This window comes from Callospermophilus lateralis, chromosome 1 (genome assembly GCF_048772815.1).
Source record: "Callospermophilus lateralis isolate mCalLat2 chromosome 1, mCalLat2.hap1, whole genome shotgun sequence".
In the NCBI taxonomy this organism is placed as follows: Eukaryota; Metazoa; Chordata; class Mammalia; order Rodentia; family Sciuridae; genus Callospermophilus; species Callospermophilus lateralis.
Genome location: NC_135305.1, coordinates 8,174,454 through 8,190,963, shown reverse-complemented (window position 1 = coordinate 8,190,963; position 16,510 = coordinate 8,174,454). Strand labels below are relative to the sequence as shown.

The 16,510-nt window shown below is 38.9% G+C and overlaps 1 protein-coding gene across 2 annotated transcripts in view; it reads left to right on the top strand.

Moving 5' to 3' along the window:
* Positions 1 to 16,510, top strand: part of Cul1 (cullin 1) — a 90,951-nt gene that overhangs the window by 38,791 nt on the left and 35,650 nt on the right. For both annotated transcript variants that reach the window (XM_076832353.1, XM_076832342.1), the window contains exons 3-4: positions 11,776 to 11,950; positions 13,849 to 14,016. In XM_076832353.1, coding sequence (XP_076688468.1) covers positions 11,776 to 11,950; positions 13,849 to 14,016 — 343 coding nt within the window. The remainder of the gene's footprint in view (positions 1 to 11,775; positions 11,951 to 13,848; positions 14,017 to 16,510) is intronic.

Below are 16,510 nucleotides of genomic sequence, written 5' to 3'. Positions count from 1 at the left end.
AACAAGCATGGGTCCCAACTAGTGGAGGGAAGTGTGGAGTCCAGCAAGCTCTTCTAGATATCAGGCTGTGTGTTGGAGGGTTCTGTTTCTTTTTTTGATTCTTGGTCTACCTGTCACCTGTCCCAAGTTTTCAGATAAGAATCCGCATTCAGTATCCTGGTTGTGGTTGTGGTTATTGTGGTTGTTTTGTAGTTATCACCTATCTAAATCATAATGTTAGCCTCCCTGGGAATCAGTTTAAATTTCCATGTTGATATATTTTTTTGTTTAATTTGGACATAAAATTCCAAATTATTTTCTCATAGATAGCCTCAGAAGGTGCAGCTACAGGTTTCTCCATAGATTACACATTCATAGAGAAGGCACTGGTTTTGTTCCCTGGGAACAGGTACTGCTATTGTGTTCGCTTATGATTCCAGAAAGAAAGTAGTATTGTTTTTTGGATCCCAAAGTCTGGTGTAATAACTAAGAGACAAAACTTTGGAAATGATCTTGATCCACATTTTCATAAAAGCCTTCCACCTAGATTGGGGGAGGTTTCTGCACTTATACAGTGGGTCTCTATTCTTCCTCATGGAACCATTAGAGTAGAGTTTCATTATTTGCTTGATGTTATTATAGGTACAAAAGAGGTTTAAAGAAAGGAATCACAGAAGCATCTTGACTGTCTGGCTGTTCCCACCAGTTCATTAACTCTTGGGTAAGACAGGCTTGGATGATTTGGTGGGCATAAAACCGGGAAATAGAGACTGTGGCAACAAATAAATAAGGTGGAGAAATCAGAGATTTTACCCAGAATTTGCCTATTTCGACTTATATGTTTCATGTAATACTTTAGGGGGAAACATCTTGGTAATTACTTAGCAGTAAGTCTCACCAAGGAAAGCTTTTTTTTTTTTTTTTTTTTTTTTTTTTTTAAGAATAAAGCATGTGGACTTGTGATAGCAAATACACCCTTCCATGAGTTTCTTCTCAAGAATGAAAACCAGTGGCTCAACAGACCAGGCGTGGTGAACCGCATTGTCCTGGGGGGGGGCGGGGAGAACCATGCCGGTGCCTGTTTGATGTCTTAGATTAGCTCTCATAAACTTGGAATTCAGGTGTTTTCTTAGCCTGTTTTTTGAAGTCCTCTTTCTCCCAGCCCAAGGATTCCTACTTTCTTGTCTTCACCACTTTTGCTGTTGAGTAAGTCACAGAAGTGCACTCAGAATTCATACGTGATCCTCCGTGGCGCACAGTCCGTGATCACGGGGAGAGGGGTGCCTTTTTCACCAGGAGTCAGCCCGCCGAGCCCTGGGCAGACTGCAGCCTGTGCATTGCAGGGACAGTGTGTGAGGACTCGCTGGCCTCTGCTGTTGGTCCACCTGCCAGTTGTCTCAGTCTTGGCCATCACCACCCCTAGGTCTGCAGAGTTCCCGCCTTGTCTTCTGGGTCCAGGGGGAGCACTCCAGGTGCCAACCTTTCTTCTTCACTTGCCTGCTGCAGGCTCTTATTCTCCACATGGGAAATCAAAATCTCATGGAAAAGCAGATCAAACGGAAGATCAGATAGACTATTGTCGTAGATCTGTGGACGTCTGGATCCATCTAACCCAACAAATGTGTTGGGCTGCTTCATCTCGCACTCTTTTGTTTGGGAGACTTGCCTTAATTTTGTTTGCTCACCTCACCTGATGAGCATGACTTACATCAGATGAGCCTAAACATGGAAGGGTTTCTTATTTTTTCAAATGTGTACTACCATTTTCATTTGTGTATGTGCTCACCCATCCCTCTAGAAGGCTCTAAAGGACATAGTTCACAAAAAAAAGAAAGAAATGCAGACGATTAACATGTGGACACATGTTCAGCCTTACAACTGTTAAGGAAATCAAGACTTAAAAGGAGATTTTGGTTTTTTAACTAAAAGGTGGAAAAGTTTTAAAGATACAAGGTACTAGCACTAGAATTGGGAGACTGAGCTCCTGCAGAGCGTGTGGAAGCGGTAGTCTGCTACTTTCTGGAGAGGAATTGGAGACACTCTTCTAAAGACTTAAAAATATACTTTCAGGAATTTATTTTTTTAACTTAAGATAGAATAGTTTATTCAAATTGTATGTTCAAGTCTCTTTGGCTTATTTTAATAATGGGAAAAATGGGAAATAACTTCAGTCCTTGACACTAAGAATTTGTCAGAACTATAAACAGCTGTCAGACCTGCAGGGAAGGGCAGGGGATGGAGCTCTGTGGCAGAGTGAGTGCCTAAGTGTTGGGTTTGCTGAGTTTGACCTTGGACTTGTGATCCTCTAAGTTGTTAGAATTACAGGTATGCACTAGTGTTCTAATCTGGATGATTTTGAACAATCCTTGTTTTTGTTTTTTGTCTTTGTTTTGTAAACACCAAGTCCAAGTTATACTCACTTGCAAAATTCTACCTTTCACTAAGAACTGGTAGTTTTTAGGACTGAGGAATTACGTACCTGCTTTGGAGCAAGAGCCCACAGAAATTGCTCTCTGTGCATAATTGCCTAAATAAATGATTTCTTTTTTTTTTTTTCTTTTCTTTTTGGTCAGTATAAATATGGTATGTTCACTCTTCTAAACTTGATTTGTGGTGTGCGTGCGTGCGTGCGTGTGTACATATATACATATATACATACACACATACATACTCGTCTTTCTAAGCATCTAAATTTTATAGTTCATCACAATCATCTTTGCTTTTAAAATGCTGTTAGATGTGAATTTGTTTTGGGTGGGATATTCTTTTCAGAAATGCACCTAACCACAGACTGGGAAGAACTTTATTCTTATTTGACTTTATACTCATTGTACAAATGGTATGAGGCCTTCTGCCACTGCCATCTTGTGTAGATGCCCCATTTATTGGCATGTGAAGACGGGAAGTGTAGAGCCTTTCAAATGAATTTTAATAGAACCTTAGTTTTATTTATTTTTTTTTAATATTTTATTAGTTGTTGGTGGACCTTTATTTTTATGTGGTGTTGAGAATTGAACCCATGCCTCACACCTGCTAGGCAAGTGTTCTACCACTGAGCTACAACCCCAGCCCTAGTTTTATTTCTTTAATTGAATTGACTTTTAAAAAAAATGAAAGTGTTTGGAGTCTTATCAGCTTTTGACCTGCCCAGATATCTTTTACTTGACAAAAAAGGCACGTAGCTATGGGTGACAATCATTGGGGCATCTCCCGGCCCCTGCTGATGGTGGAGAGGACTGCTGCATCCGCCACTACCTCCGAATGGCAGTCAGCTGTGTGCAGGCTGCTCCTGGGTGACACAGAGCTCTAGGAGGGCAGTTTTCTTTCTGCCTGTCCTTTACAGTGCGTAGCGTGGGGCAGGTGCCCTGTGAGTGTCTGATAGGACCTTGTTCCAGCAGTTGTTCTCCCAAGCAGAACTGTTCTAGCAGAGTGTGCCTTGCCCGGTGTTGAATGTTCCAGGATGGCAGGGGAGTTCTAGGAGATATTTTGGAGGCTGACCCGACTTGGCTCTAAGGCCACCACCTATCTCAGCATTTCCCCCTACCAGTGAGAGACACCCAGATTGCTACCCAGTCCTCCTTGATTTTCCTGCCCAAGAAACTCTTCTGGGGATCTGTGAAAAAGAGCCTTGGCACTCAACTGCTAACTGCTTGCCCACCGAACGAAACTTCTATCATTGCTTTTTAGATTTTATTTTCATCTGTTTTTTTCTCATTTGCTCTTAATTCCTATTTTTAACTTTTTCTCATATTCTGTCATTTGTTTACTTCAATGGGACCGTTTTTCTTCTAAACATTGTCATATTTTGTTTTTCTCACTGTCTAAAGTGACTTGTTGGGTTGGGGATGTGGCTCAAGCAGTAGCGCCCTCGCCTGGCATGCGTGTGGCCTGGGTTCGATCCTCAGCACCACATACAAACAGAGATGTTGTGTCCGCCGATAACTAAAAAATAAATATGAAAAACTCTCAAAAAATAAAAAATAAAAAAAATAAAGTGACTTGTTCACATTTGTCTTGTCACATCTTGGGAGGTAGAGGGCCAGTGTGACCTCTGTGAGGACAGCAGCAGGTGAACCTGGCTCAGGCAGGACGTGCCCTGGAGTTTCCCCATAGGGACCCTTTGGGCCAGTTCTTGGGAAGAAACCCCACTTGTTGTCCTCCTCTGTTACTGGTTCTCCTGCCCAATTAACAGATGAGTGGTGCCGGTGGCCCTGCCCTCGGCTCTCATCCCTATGGGACCTGAGGCAGGGCTGGGTCCCTGAACAGATTTCTGAGACACAATAAGAATCTGCTTTTCCTTTCCTGATTACGTTTCCTCATGTTGTTTAGTTGAGTTCAAACTAAGATTGACATCATCAGAGCCATGTCAGATGCGCCTTGAGTCTTGCCTTTCTGCGGACTCACCGTGATTCGAATACAGTTGATGAGGTTCTTCTGTCAGACGTGGTTCACACTTGGCCAGAAGTCCACACCCATGAGGACTGTCCCTGTGAGGTAAATGCCTTTCAATTGCTGGTAGACCTGGAGTCTTCTGTTTACAGTGTCCAATTCTTTCGCCTTGCATCCCAGTTTTAGAATAGTTTAATTAATTAGAGTAGCTCTTTTTTTATATCTTTGGGTGAGCAAATGTTTATTGATGTCTTTGAACAATTTTTTTATTATTATTTTAAGGAAACCTGGCTTACATTGGTTGTTTTCCTTTGTTTATTCAACAGTTTTTGCTTTCTATAACCTAAGAAACCTTTGCCTAGATCACAAATATTCTGTGTTTTCCTACTAGAGCTTCGTTTAAGTGTTTAGGTTTATGGTCTGACTAAAGTTAACAGAGTATGGTGTGAGTTAGGTTTTGAGGTTGAGCTCCCCATGCAGTTATTTCAGCATCATTTGCTGACAACACTTTATCCCCATCAACTACTTTGATGCCTTTAAGAGTTAAATCACAAATACTTCTATTTATAGGGCTCTATCTCACTGATATGTTGGTCCTTAGTCAAATATTTTTGCATCTATGTTAATGTTCATGTGAGATATTAGTGTGGGTATTTTTGTTTTTGTTTGTAATATTGTATACTGTAGCTTTATGAGAATTCTTTTCTCTTTTTTTTGGGGGGGGGTACGCAGTGTTGGGGATTGAATCCAGGACCTCATGCATGCCATAATCTATATCCCCAGCCTTTAGGACGTTTTGTTGTTGTTGTTGTTGTTGTTGTTGTTACCAGGAATTGAACCCAGGGGTGCTTAACCACTGAGCCACATCCCAACCCTTTCCTTCTTTCTTTCTTTCTTTCTTTCTTTCTTTCTTTTCTTTCTTTTCTTTCTTTTCTTTCTTTTCTTTCTCTTTCATTTTATTTTTTTTCGTACCAGGAATTGAACTCAGGGGCACTCAACCACTGAGCTACATCTCCAGCCCTATTTTGTATTTTATTTAGAGACAGAGTCTCACTGAGTTGCTTAGTACCTAGCCATTGCTGAGGCTGGCTTTGAACTCACTGTCCTCCTGTCTCAGCCTCCCAAGGTGCTGGGATTACAGGCGTGCGTCATTACGCCTGGTCCATTTTTTATTTTGAGACAGGGTCTTGCTATGTTGCTGATGCTGGCTTTGAATTTGTGATCCTCCTGCCTCAGCCTCCTGAGTCACTGAGATTATAGGCACGCTTTGTGAGAATTCCTTAAGTTAAATGATAGAATTTTTCAGCTTTGTTCTTCCCCACTCCCCAAGATTATTTTGACTCTTGTTTCTTTGCATTCTTCTTTATAGTTTGTGTTGACCCCAAAATTGCTGGGATTATGATTAGAATTATTTGAATTTTTAGAAAAATAATAGCTTTATTGAGATATAATTCACATGGAATACAAAAGTGGACATCTCAGTAGTTTTTAGTATATTCACCAATATATTTGACCCTACATATTCAATTTTAGATATTTTCATCATCTCAAAAAGAAATCCTGTTCCCTAGCTGTCACTCCCTTGTCTCCCCCTGCTAACCCACTTTCTACTTCCAAATCAGCTTGCTCTGCACGTTTTATGTTCGTGTAATCATGTAACACGTAGTGTTGGGGACTGCGAACTGCGTTGTTAATGTTAATTCATGTTAAAACCCTCACCCCTGAATGATGGGTCTTGGAGGCATGGTCTTTAGGGGGAATAATTAAGGTTAAGTTAGGTTGTGAGGCCGGGGTCTTAGTCTGACAGCATTTTGTCCTTTTAAGAAGAGGAAGGGACACCAAAGAGTTCTGTCTGTCCACATAGCTGTGTGAGGAGACAGAAAGCTAGGAACCAACCTTAGATGGTTGATTTTGGACTTGTAGTCTTCAGAACTGAGAATGAATTTTCCTGTTGTTTGGTGTTTCAGCCGAAGTCTGTATTTTGGCATCCTGAGCAGATGAACCCATGGTCTCTTATGACTGGTTTTCCTCCACTTAGCGTAATGTTTTAAAATTTCACCATGTTATAGCACATGCCAGTATTTTGTTTTTGTGAGTAAAATAGTATTCCATTTCATGGACATTCCACATTGTTTATCTGTCGGTCAGTTGGGGACATTTGGGTTGTTTCCTCCTTCTGACTCTGTGAATAATACTGCCGTAAACATTTGTGTCTGTCCTCCTGTGGATGCCTGGGGGTGGAGTTTCTTGATCAGATGGTGATTCTAGTTGAACCATTTGCAGAACCATCAGATGAACATGGTGTTCACTCTTGACCTTTTAATAGAAGTCCAGAAGTATCACTTAACTGCACATAAGCTATCATTGGGTTCGTTTTTTAAAACTTTTTAAGTTAATAGTCAAAAAAATATACTACTGCCAAGAAACAGAAGTCAGGCTGAAATAGATAGCCTAACAAATCCTAGAACTGGATGATGGGTGAAATGTAGCATAAATTCACAGTTGACCTTGCGCAAAGATGAGGGGAACCCCAGGCAGCGTGGGGATTCGGGAAAAGGTGGGCTGGTTGGTGGCAGCCACACAGGAGGAGACAGAGCCCTGGTGGGAACAGCAGGCGGGGAGCTGAAAAAATTCGCACCATGCAAAAATCTCAAGGAACCTGCTCTGCCAGGGAGGCAACTGAGAAAATATTTAAACTGAGCTCTGGATGCAGGGAGGGTTTGGGGAAAGTCTGTCTTGAGAATTTGTAACTCAAATGTGTGTGGAACGTACTTCAAGCTGGGAAATTAATGTGAAAGCCCGCCCCCCTCCATGAGTTAAAATAAAGTTCCAAAGCATAGGAGAAAGTTCACCATGAAGTCAGTACATGCTCCAAGCCACAAAGTCAGACCCCAGAACTTCAAATAAAAGGATCCTGACAGACAGTGTTTCATTCCATCCAAAATGATTAATGATGGATAAGGATGAGGAACACTTTGGAAAACCCAAGACATTTTGCAAATAAAAAAATTAACAGCAAATTTGACATAGCTGTATATCTAGAAAAATGCAAAAGTTTGAACAAAGATAAAGTGACAGAAAATAATTGAAGTTTTTAACTGATGTGTGGAAGAAGCATGCACTTGACCAACATACCTGCAACAGAATAACTAGGAGAAAACAGCAGAAATACTTGATGAGATGAAGGCCAAACATTTTCCCAAATAGGCCGGAGACGATGTATATCAAATTTTAAGATAACCATTTCTAGAATTCAAATAGAATGTAAAATTTCAAAATAATAAAAGAATTGGAATGGAATATGCAAATTACCATTCTAATAGAAGGGAGAAAATGAGATGCATATAAAATTGGAAAATACAAAATACAATAGTAGAAGTTAATCCAGGTAGTCTTATAGAATAGTTTAATTGTAAAATCAAACTTTCCTATCACAGATTATGAGGTCCATTAATTATGCTCTGGTGGTTTACAGTAGACATACCAAAACACAGAAACAAAGGTAGAAAATGGAACAAAAGTCATGAGAAAAATTCTAACAACAACAACAAAAAGGAATGACTTAGTAGTATCAGATACAGTAGGTTTCTAAAGCAGTGTTGTTAGATTAAACAGAGCTATAGAGCTATTTCTAAAGATGAAAGGACTGTGTCACCAGGAACATAATTCCAAATTTGTATTGTTAACACTGTCTCAAAATATGATAGGTACCTTAGGGAATTATAAGAGAAATTGACAAAACCATTATTATATTGGGAGATTAAAATAAAAATTTCTTATTAATAAACAGGCAAATCAATAACAGTATAGATTTGAAAGGCAGAATTGACTAACTGTACCTAACAGTCTTGGTATCTGACAATTATGGAATGGACCATCCTCCCGGGCACATGGGGAGTACTTGTCCTCTTCCCTGCCTAAAAATAAATGGAGTTCAACATAAGTCTCATCATTTAAAAAGTACTATCAAAAAGAGGATGTTCTTTGAATTTTCTAATCTAATTTTAAAGTGAAATTCTTAAAGGTTAAAAAATAAACTTTGGAAATTTTAACAGTTGAACACTAAAGACGGAACCAACTAATAATGGGAAAAAGAAAATACTGAACAACAGGGGAAGTGTGTGCACATCAGACTGGAGTGGCATGGCCAAGTGGTGTGTTTCATATATTGTCACACATTTGTGTATTTCAAATGTTAAGAGAAATTGCAAAGTTAACTGACCAAAGATTTATACACAGAGAGCAAATATAAAGAAGTAAATACAAAAGAACCAAATGAAATAAAGTCATAAGAATGAAAATTAATAAAACTCATACTGGCTGTTTGAAAAGACTCAATACACAAGCTACTGGCAAAATTAATCATAAAACCCCACAATGTGATAAATGTATAAGGGGATATTACAGAAAGAACAGATGTGTTTTAAAAGAAGACTAAAAAGGCAGTTGCTTGGAAACTGTTGAAACAGTTTTCTAGAAGTAGCAGTATACATGGTGAGGATGGGTTGGCCGTTTAATTTGTAGAGCCATTGATTATGCAGATAACTAAAATGACTTCTTGTGTCATGTATGAGTTGAGTCTGCCTGGATTGGAGACCTCAGTGAAGAAGTCAGCTTTATAAGAACATACAGTAGAATGATTGTCTTGGCCAAGGAAATGATTTCCTAAACCAGCATGGCACAAGCCATAGAAGAAAATTGGGAAAAATTTGATGACAGATTAAGAATTTCTCTTTACTCAGCAATAGCTGCTCATAAGGACATTTTTCACAATAAATTCAAGTCCAGAGGCAACTTAGTGAGTTAGCAGAAATATTTAAAGTGCTTACCTTTTTTAAAATGTAGAATTTTTTAAGGGCAAAAATTGTATAACAAAATCTACATATATTAAAGCATGTGGTTTATTTGTTGTGTGTGTGGGGTATGTATAGGGATTGAACCCAAGGACACCTTACCACTGAGCTGCATCCCCAGTCCCTTTTTTTTGAGACAGGTTTTTACTGAGTTGTTGAGACTGGCCTTAAACTTGCCATTCTCAAACCTCAGGCTCCTGAGTTGCTGGGATTACAGGAGTGTGTCACCATGCCTCATTGATTTGCATATTTTTGACGGGCATACTTTTGTGTAAACATAACCCTATTCAAGATAGTAAAAAGTTCTCTCCAGTCCTCCTTGATGATTATTCACCCTTTAGTCATGCAAAAGGAATTACTCTCCCATTTTCTACACTATGAGTTAAGTTTTGTTGGTTCTGGAAGTTTACATGGGTGGAATTTCATGTGTCTGGCTCTTTTTATTCAATATGTTTTGGAAATTAATTCATGATATGTGTCGGGGTAGTGCACTTTTTAAACTGCCAGGTAATGTTCTCCAAATAGACCACAATTTGCTTTAAGAAATGGACAAAATTTTTTTTTTTTGCAAAGTGGTTATGCCCTTTTGTATTCCTAGTATTAATGTCTGAGCAAACTTTTTAGTTAGGATATGAGCAGGCGGTATACAGAAGAGAATGAAAACAATCAACTGAAATGCACTTAAAGCTACGAGAACCATAGTACCTGGGCAAGGTTGTGGCAGTGGAAATACACAGCAGCCACTTTGTAAAGCAGTCTGGCTGAAGGTGTGCTGGGGAGTCCCTGCTGCTACAGACTTGTACCTGTGTGCAAGGGACATGCTAAAAATGTACGCAACTTTGTTTGAAAGTACCCAAAACTGGTACCTGCTAAAATGATGTCTAGCAAGGTCCATAAACAAGAAAATGGATGTGTCGTTGTACATAGATACTATACAGTGTATTAACACTGCTGGAATCTTGCACGTTATTCAAAACAGATACAGAAGTGAATGTGTGGATTACAGTTTGCGTAATCTGAAACTGTAAAACATGCAAAACAATATATGTTGTTTTCCAGTAAAATATAAAAACATGCATAGGAACAAAATATAGCAAATCATGGGGTGTTTTCTTCAAAGAATGGGAGGGACTAGGGAGGCATAGAGTTTGTTACAACCTGTAATATTTCACTTCCTAAAAAGTTGGCGGCAGCCCAGGGGTGGGGGTGGGGTGGGGTTTATGGGTGGAATTTGGGACAAATGTTTGTCAACTGTTGTGAACAAAAGGTGGTTTATTGTCATCTGTGATTGTCTGTATAATTGAAATATTTAATTCATTATGTTAAGATAGTTCTTTGATTAACTCATGAGTTTTTCTAGTCATTAATGTGTCTTCTTTTACTTTGGGATTTTCTGTTGGTGTGTTTTGGCCATGTTTTTATAGAGGCTTGTTTTTTTCATATTGTTTTAAATTATTTTAATTATAGCAATGCTGGGGATATAGCTCAGTGGTAAAGTGCCCCTGGGTTCAACTCCCAGTACCAAAAAAATAAATGCATAAAGATAATAATTTTGTTAGTTTAAGGTACTTTTTACTTTAATATATTTGAAATTTATAATTAAGTATTTATATATAGACTTTGCTTAGCCAGGGTTTAACAAACCTGAGAATAGGTAAGTGTTCCTGGATATTTTCAGCTTTACCCAGGTAATGTCACGTGCAAGATGAGTTCATCATATTTAAAGGTTAGGACCATGCCCTCCAGCACCCCTGCAGGGGGCAGCTGGCTGCACCTGCCACTCTTTCTCCGAGGCCTGTGGAAGGGATTTGGCTGGTCAGCTTCTGACCTGCGATTCTAGCATGGCGCAGGCTATGGCTCTCTTGCTCCTCTCCTGCTTTTCATCCTTCATCTTTAGAATGTAGTTTTGTGTGCATCCATTTGCAAATCGGTTTTTTTTAAAATATTTTTTCTAGTTGTCGATGGACCTTTATTTTATTTATTTTTATGTGATGCTGAAATTGAACCCAGTGCCTCATACATGCTAGGCAAGCACTCTACCACAGAGCTACAGCCCCAGCCCTTGCAAATCATTTTAAAATAAAGTTTTATTATGTCAGTATTCATATTGTGTTTCTGGAAATATTTATAGCTGAACTTCATCTGCTATGATGACTATTAGCTTTTTGTTTTTCCTGAAGTAAATACTGTAATTGTTTTTTTCTTCTTCATTTGCAACCTTTCCTTGGTACCTGTTGCCAGTTCTTTTCATGCCTTCTAAATACTCAGACAGCTTTCCAGAAGGTCAGGCACGCGAGGTGGTCTGAAAGCTCCGGATTCTTTCTTGGCAGTCTCCTGGCTTACCCCTTGTCCCCAGGCCCGTGGGCACCTTGTGGATGGAGCTTGCAGACTCCATTCTATTGACAGGGAGTAGAATCTTTTTTCCACTGTAGTTTTTAACAGGTTCTGGTTGACATGTAGGCAATGTACTGGTACTGAAATAGAAGGAAATATGTTTATATTAGCCACTGTTTGCATTTGAGGTGCACATTGATTCCCTTAACTTTTCTCCAAGTCACGTTTATAACTACTGTACTAGCGTACACCAGTCAAACCAAGCACGGGGAGCTGGAGTCCCTCCTTCTAAATCGAAAAAGGGGCAGACACCTGGAGGGGCTCAGTTTGTTGGCCTGGAATTGTACAAACGACTTAAAGAATTTTTGAAGAATTACTTGACAAATCTTCTTAAGGTAAGACATTTTACATCTCTATTGCATATTTATAATAGAAGGTAAAGAGGAAATGGTAATTCTACCTTAAATGCTCAGTTTTTTACTTTGCTTGTTCATTAAATGTTTTAGTATTGCTTAATCTTTTATCTCTTATAATGATGAAACCTCTATAAAGCACGTTCTCATTTTTTTAAATTAGAAGTTTTGGGCATCCTTATTACCATAATAATATTGTTCCATAAATTGTAAGCCAGTTTGTATCTGGTGATTAGAGATTGATGAACCCTAGCCAGGCATGGTGTATATGCCTGTAATCCCAGTTACTCAAGAGACTGAAGCAGGAGGATTGTAAGTTTGAGGTCATCCTCAGCAACTTAGCAAGACCCTATCTCAAAATAAAAAGGGCTAGGTAAAGTGCTCTTTGGTTCAGTCCCCAGTACAGTGGGGGGAGATGAAGAAAGAAATTGATGAACCTTTTCATTTCAAGCATATAATTACGTATCCAGATATTACTATATTTTGAGCCCCATATGGTGTTGTCCATGAAAATGTGTAAACAGGCTGGAGGTTTGGCTAGTGGTAGAGCACCTGCCTAGCATAAGGAGGCTCTGGGTTAACCTCCAGCACTGAAAAAAAAGTAAACAAGGTTCTTTAGCCTTTGACAATCACATTGTTCAAATGTGATCTAGCTTTGATTTTTGTTGTTGTTGTTGTTTGTTCTGTTTTTTAATTTATTTTACAAGCTCATCAGAAACATGCATCATTCTAACACTGTGGTCAGTTGACCACAAACAGTGGTTCATAGTAGTACCGCTTGCACGTTCTCCAGAGACTAAGGTCTTCCTACAACCACTTTGTTTTTTCTATTCACAACACTTTATAAATTGGATATTGTAATTACTTATTTTTAGTTACCAAAGAGCATGACAGTGTACTGTATTATGTAAAAGTATTGATAGCCAGACCATTAGTGATATTTTTGAATTTTAAAAAAGGTCTATATCATAAGCCAGAATAGCCTAGCTTTGCATTTTAAAGTTCATTTCATATTAAGTGAACAAAAATTTGGTTGTGTTTAGACATGGTCAGGTGTTTGCGTGCATGGTTGGGTCACCTGAGTACAGTTACTCATGGAGCGTCCATTCTGGCAGCCTTGGCCTTCCCGCCTTCGACGTTGCCCTGGCCTGAGTGCGGAGGCGCCCCTCCCCTCTCATTCTCCTCTTCAGTGCTTTTCTGCACAGCACCTGGAAATGGTGGTGCTGCGTTTTTAAAGGGTAGGACATACTTTTTAGATTCCACTAATATGTAGGGAAAAGTTTCCAGTTAGTTTTCTTCAGATAAAAATTGTGGTTTAAGTTGTAGAGATCTCAGTAAAAATACTTAAGAGTAAATGTACATTTTCTTCATGAGGTCTGGTTAAAGAAGATATATCACACTATTGTACTTATTTTACTTTTATGAAAATGCAACAGATTTCCACAAAAGGCTATAACTTTTTATAATCTTTAAATAAATTTAAAGACGGGAAAAGCATTTAAAAATTGAGCGTCATGTTTTGCCCTATGTTCTTAGTTAATGTGACATGTTAATTCTTTTAACAGGAAGATTATCAAGAATAGAGATGATTTTAAAGTTAATTACTTATTTTAAAAAAAAGAAGTAGCCATCAGATTCTTAAAATTCAGAGTACTTTTTGTAAGTGTATATTCATATTTAATGCCATAGAAAAGGTTCTAGTTTAATTTCATGTGAAAGAATTTTTTCCTGTGTTCTTGTGAGAATCTATAATAAGTTAGTGTGGTTTTGTACACAGAGTGATTTAAGAATCCTTTTGTATTGGTGTATTTTGTTTCATTAGCTTTTTCTTTGATCTGCGTCCAACAGTCATCTTAAAGCTTTAGTGAACTTGTTTTCAGGATGGAGAGGATCTGATGGACGAGAGCGTGCTGAAGTTCTACACTCAGCAATGGGAAGATTACCGATTCTCAAGCAAAGTGCTAAATGGAATCTGTGCCTACCTCAATAGACATTGGGTTCGCCGTGAATGTGATGAAGGACGAAAAGGAATATATGAAATCTATTCAGTAAGATGTTTTTAAAAATATTTAAAATGTTTCTTAATGATACGTTGTCTTTGAATAAGGAGAACTAGGCAAATGTTAAGCTGTTTTCAGAATATTTATACTAATTTTCTTTATCAATGAATGACTCCTCCATACTTTGTGACAAAGTAGAAGGATGAGAAATGGAGTTATAAAATATAGCTTACACAGTCTGCACTTACTTTTTAGAAGTGTATTCTTTAATGGTTTAATCACCATCTCATTTTGCAAATCAGGCACCTTGCCTGAGACTCAAGCCCTAAACATGAGCCTCACACACACTCTTCTGTCTGGGAACTCTGCTTCCAGGAGAAGACTTTGAATTAATCATGAAACCACCCCCATCAATACATTTCTTCAGTCAGTGAAGGTTTTTTAGGCCTATGGTTCTCAGCATAATCTGGAAACTTGCTAGGAGCACAAATTCTCAGACCTCGTCCTAGACTTCATTGGACAGTCTACAGGTAGGGCCTGACAGTCTGGTGTTTTTAGTTGTCAACGGACCTTTACTTTATTTATTTATATGTGGTGCTAAGAATCAAACCCAGTGCCTCTCACATGCTAGGCAAGTGCTCTACCACTGAGCCACAGCCCCAGCCCTATGACAGTCTTGTTTAAAGAAGCTCTTTAGGTGATTCTTGGCATAGTCAAGTCTGAGAACCATTGTTGTAAAGCAATAAGGGAGGATTTGGTGAGGACAGCAGGACAGTCGTCCCTTTTGAACAGTGCCCCTTTTGAACTGTGGTTATGTAAGGTTTTATGTATGTCCATACATAAAATTATTCCTATATTAGCAATATTTTGTTGCTTCACTGTTGCAAATTTAATTAAAGCATAATGTGGCCCAAGGCATGGCTAATTTTTATTGTTTATATAGCTGAGTTTCGGCATCAAAATTCTTGTTGTATCGTAGTGGTAGTTTTGAAGTTTTTATATTCTTTTTCTTTTGTTTTATACTCTTTTTTTTTGGTTGACAGATTACATATGTTTACCATGTATTATAACATGGGTTTTTTGTTTATTTGGTGCTGGGAATTAAACCCAGGGGCACTTTATCATTGAGCAACATCCTCAGCCTTTTTCATTTTTTATTTTGAAACAATATCTTATTAAGTTGCTTAGGCCTTGCTAAGTTGCTGAGGCTGGCCTTGAACTTGGAATCCTCCTGCCTCACCCTCCTGGGTTGGTGAGAATATTGGCATGTACTGCCACACCACAACTACCAGATGTTTTTTGAAATATGTATGCATTGAGAAATGGTTGAAGTGCTTTTCATTGTCTTTCATGTCAAAATGCTTTCTTGAAACTCCCAAGTTGGCAGAGTAAGAATCAGCATGGTTTTGGATGATTTCATTTTAGAAATCCACTTGACCTAAAGACCATGTATGTATACCACATAGCAACATACAGACTTCTAAAAGTACAAGGATACTTGATTAAGATTCAGCTGCTGCTGGTCACAGTGGCACATGCCTATAATCCCAAACACTTGGGAGGCTGAGACAGGAGGATCATGAATTCAAAGCCAGCCTCAGCAAAAGCAAGGTGTTAAGTAACTCACTGAGACCCTGTCACTAAATATTAAAATACAAAATATGGGTGGGGATGTGGCTCAGTGGTTGAATCCCCTGAGTTCAATCCCCAGTAAACCTACCCCCCAAAAAAAGATCCAACTTGCTTTTATTATTTTTAATCCACTTTCAAAATTTGTACTTCCTACATACACCCTCAATGCCATAGCTACTGTTCAGAAATGCAAGAGAGGGCGGTAAATTCTAGCAAAGACCAAGTCAGTACCCCTTCTTAGAAACAACGTTCCACTGTGTGCTGTGCCAGTGACACTGCAGAATTCATACGGAAGTTTGGGTGCCAGGCACAGTGGGACAGTTTGTACGGGTGATCTCTCATCATATGTCTGGAATCTCCAGAAAATGGGACTGCTGGTCAAGAAATCATTTCATGACTACTTGTGAAGTTTTACTTTTTTCGAAACGATTCTTCATTTTTTTTTTTAAATATTTATTTTTGAGCTTTAGGTGGACACAATATCTTTATTTTATTTTATGTGGTGCTGAGGATCTAACCCAGTGCCTCACGCATGCCAGGTGGGCGTGTTACTACTTGAACCACATCCCCAGCCCCCGATTGATTCTTTATTTTTTAACTGTAGAAAGTTTCTTTTCAAGTCAACTAGAGGACATTCGTTTAATTTTCTAGTTGATGTATTCAAATGATGCAACCAGACCGTTCCCTAACTTGCATTGGAGTTCCTTTGGCCTGCTGCTGGTCCTGCTTCCTCTTCCTGTGAGGCTCTTCTCCCTTAGACCCACCTCAGGTTAGGTCTAAGGGAGTGGTGATTTAAAGTTGCTCTTTTTGGTGACCTGTCAATGCTTTTTAGAAGTTTGTGTCTGCTACAGACCTTTCTGCCTCTCCTGCTCTGAGGAAGGCGAGGACAGCCAGGACTCCACAGTGAGGG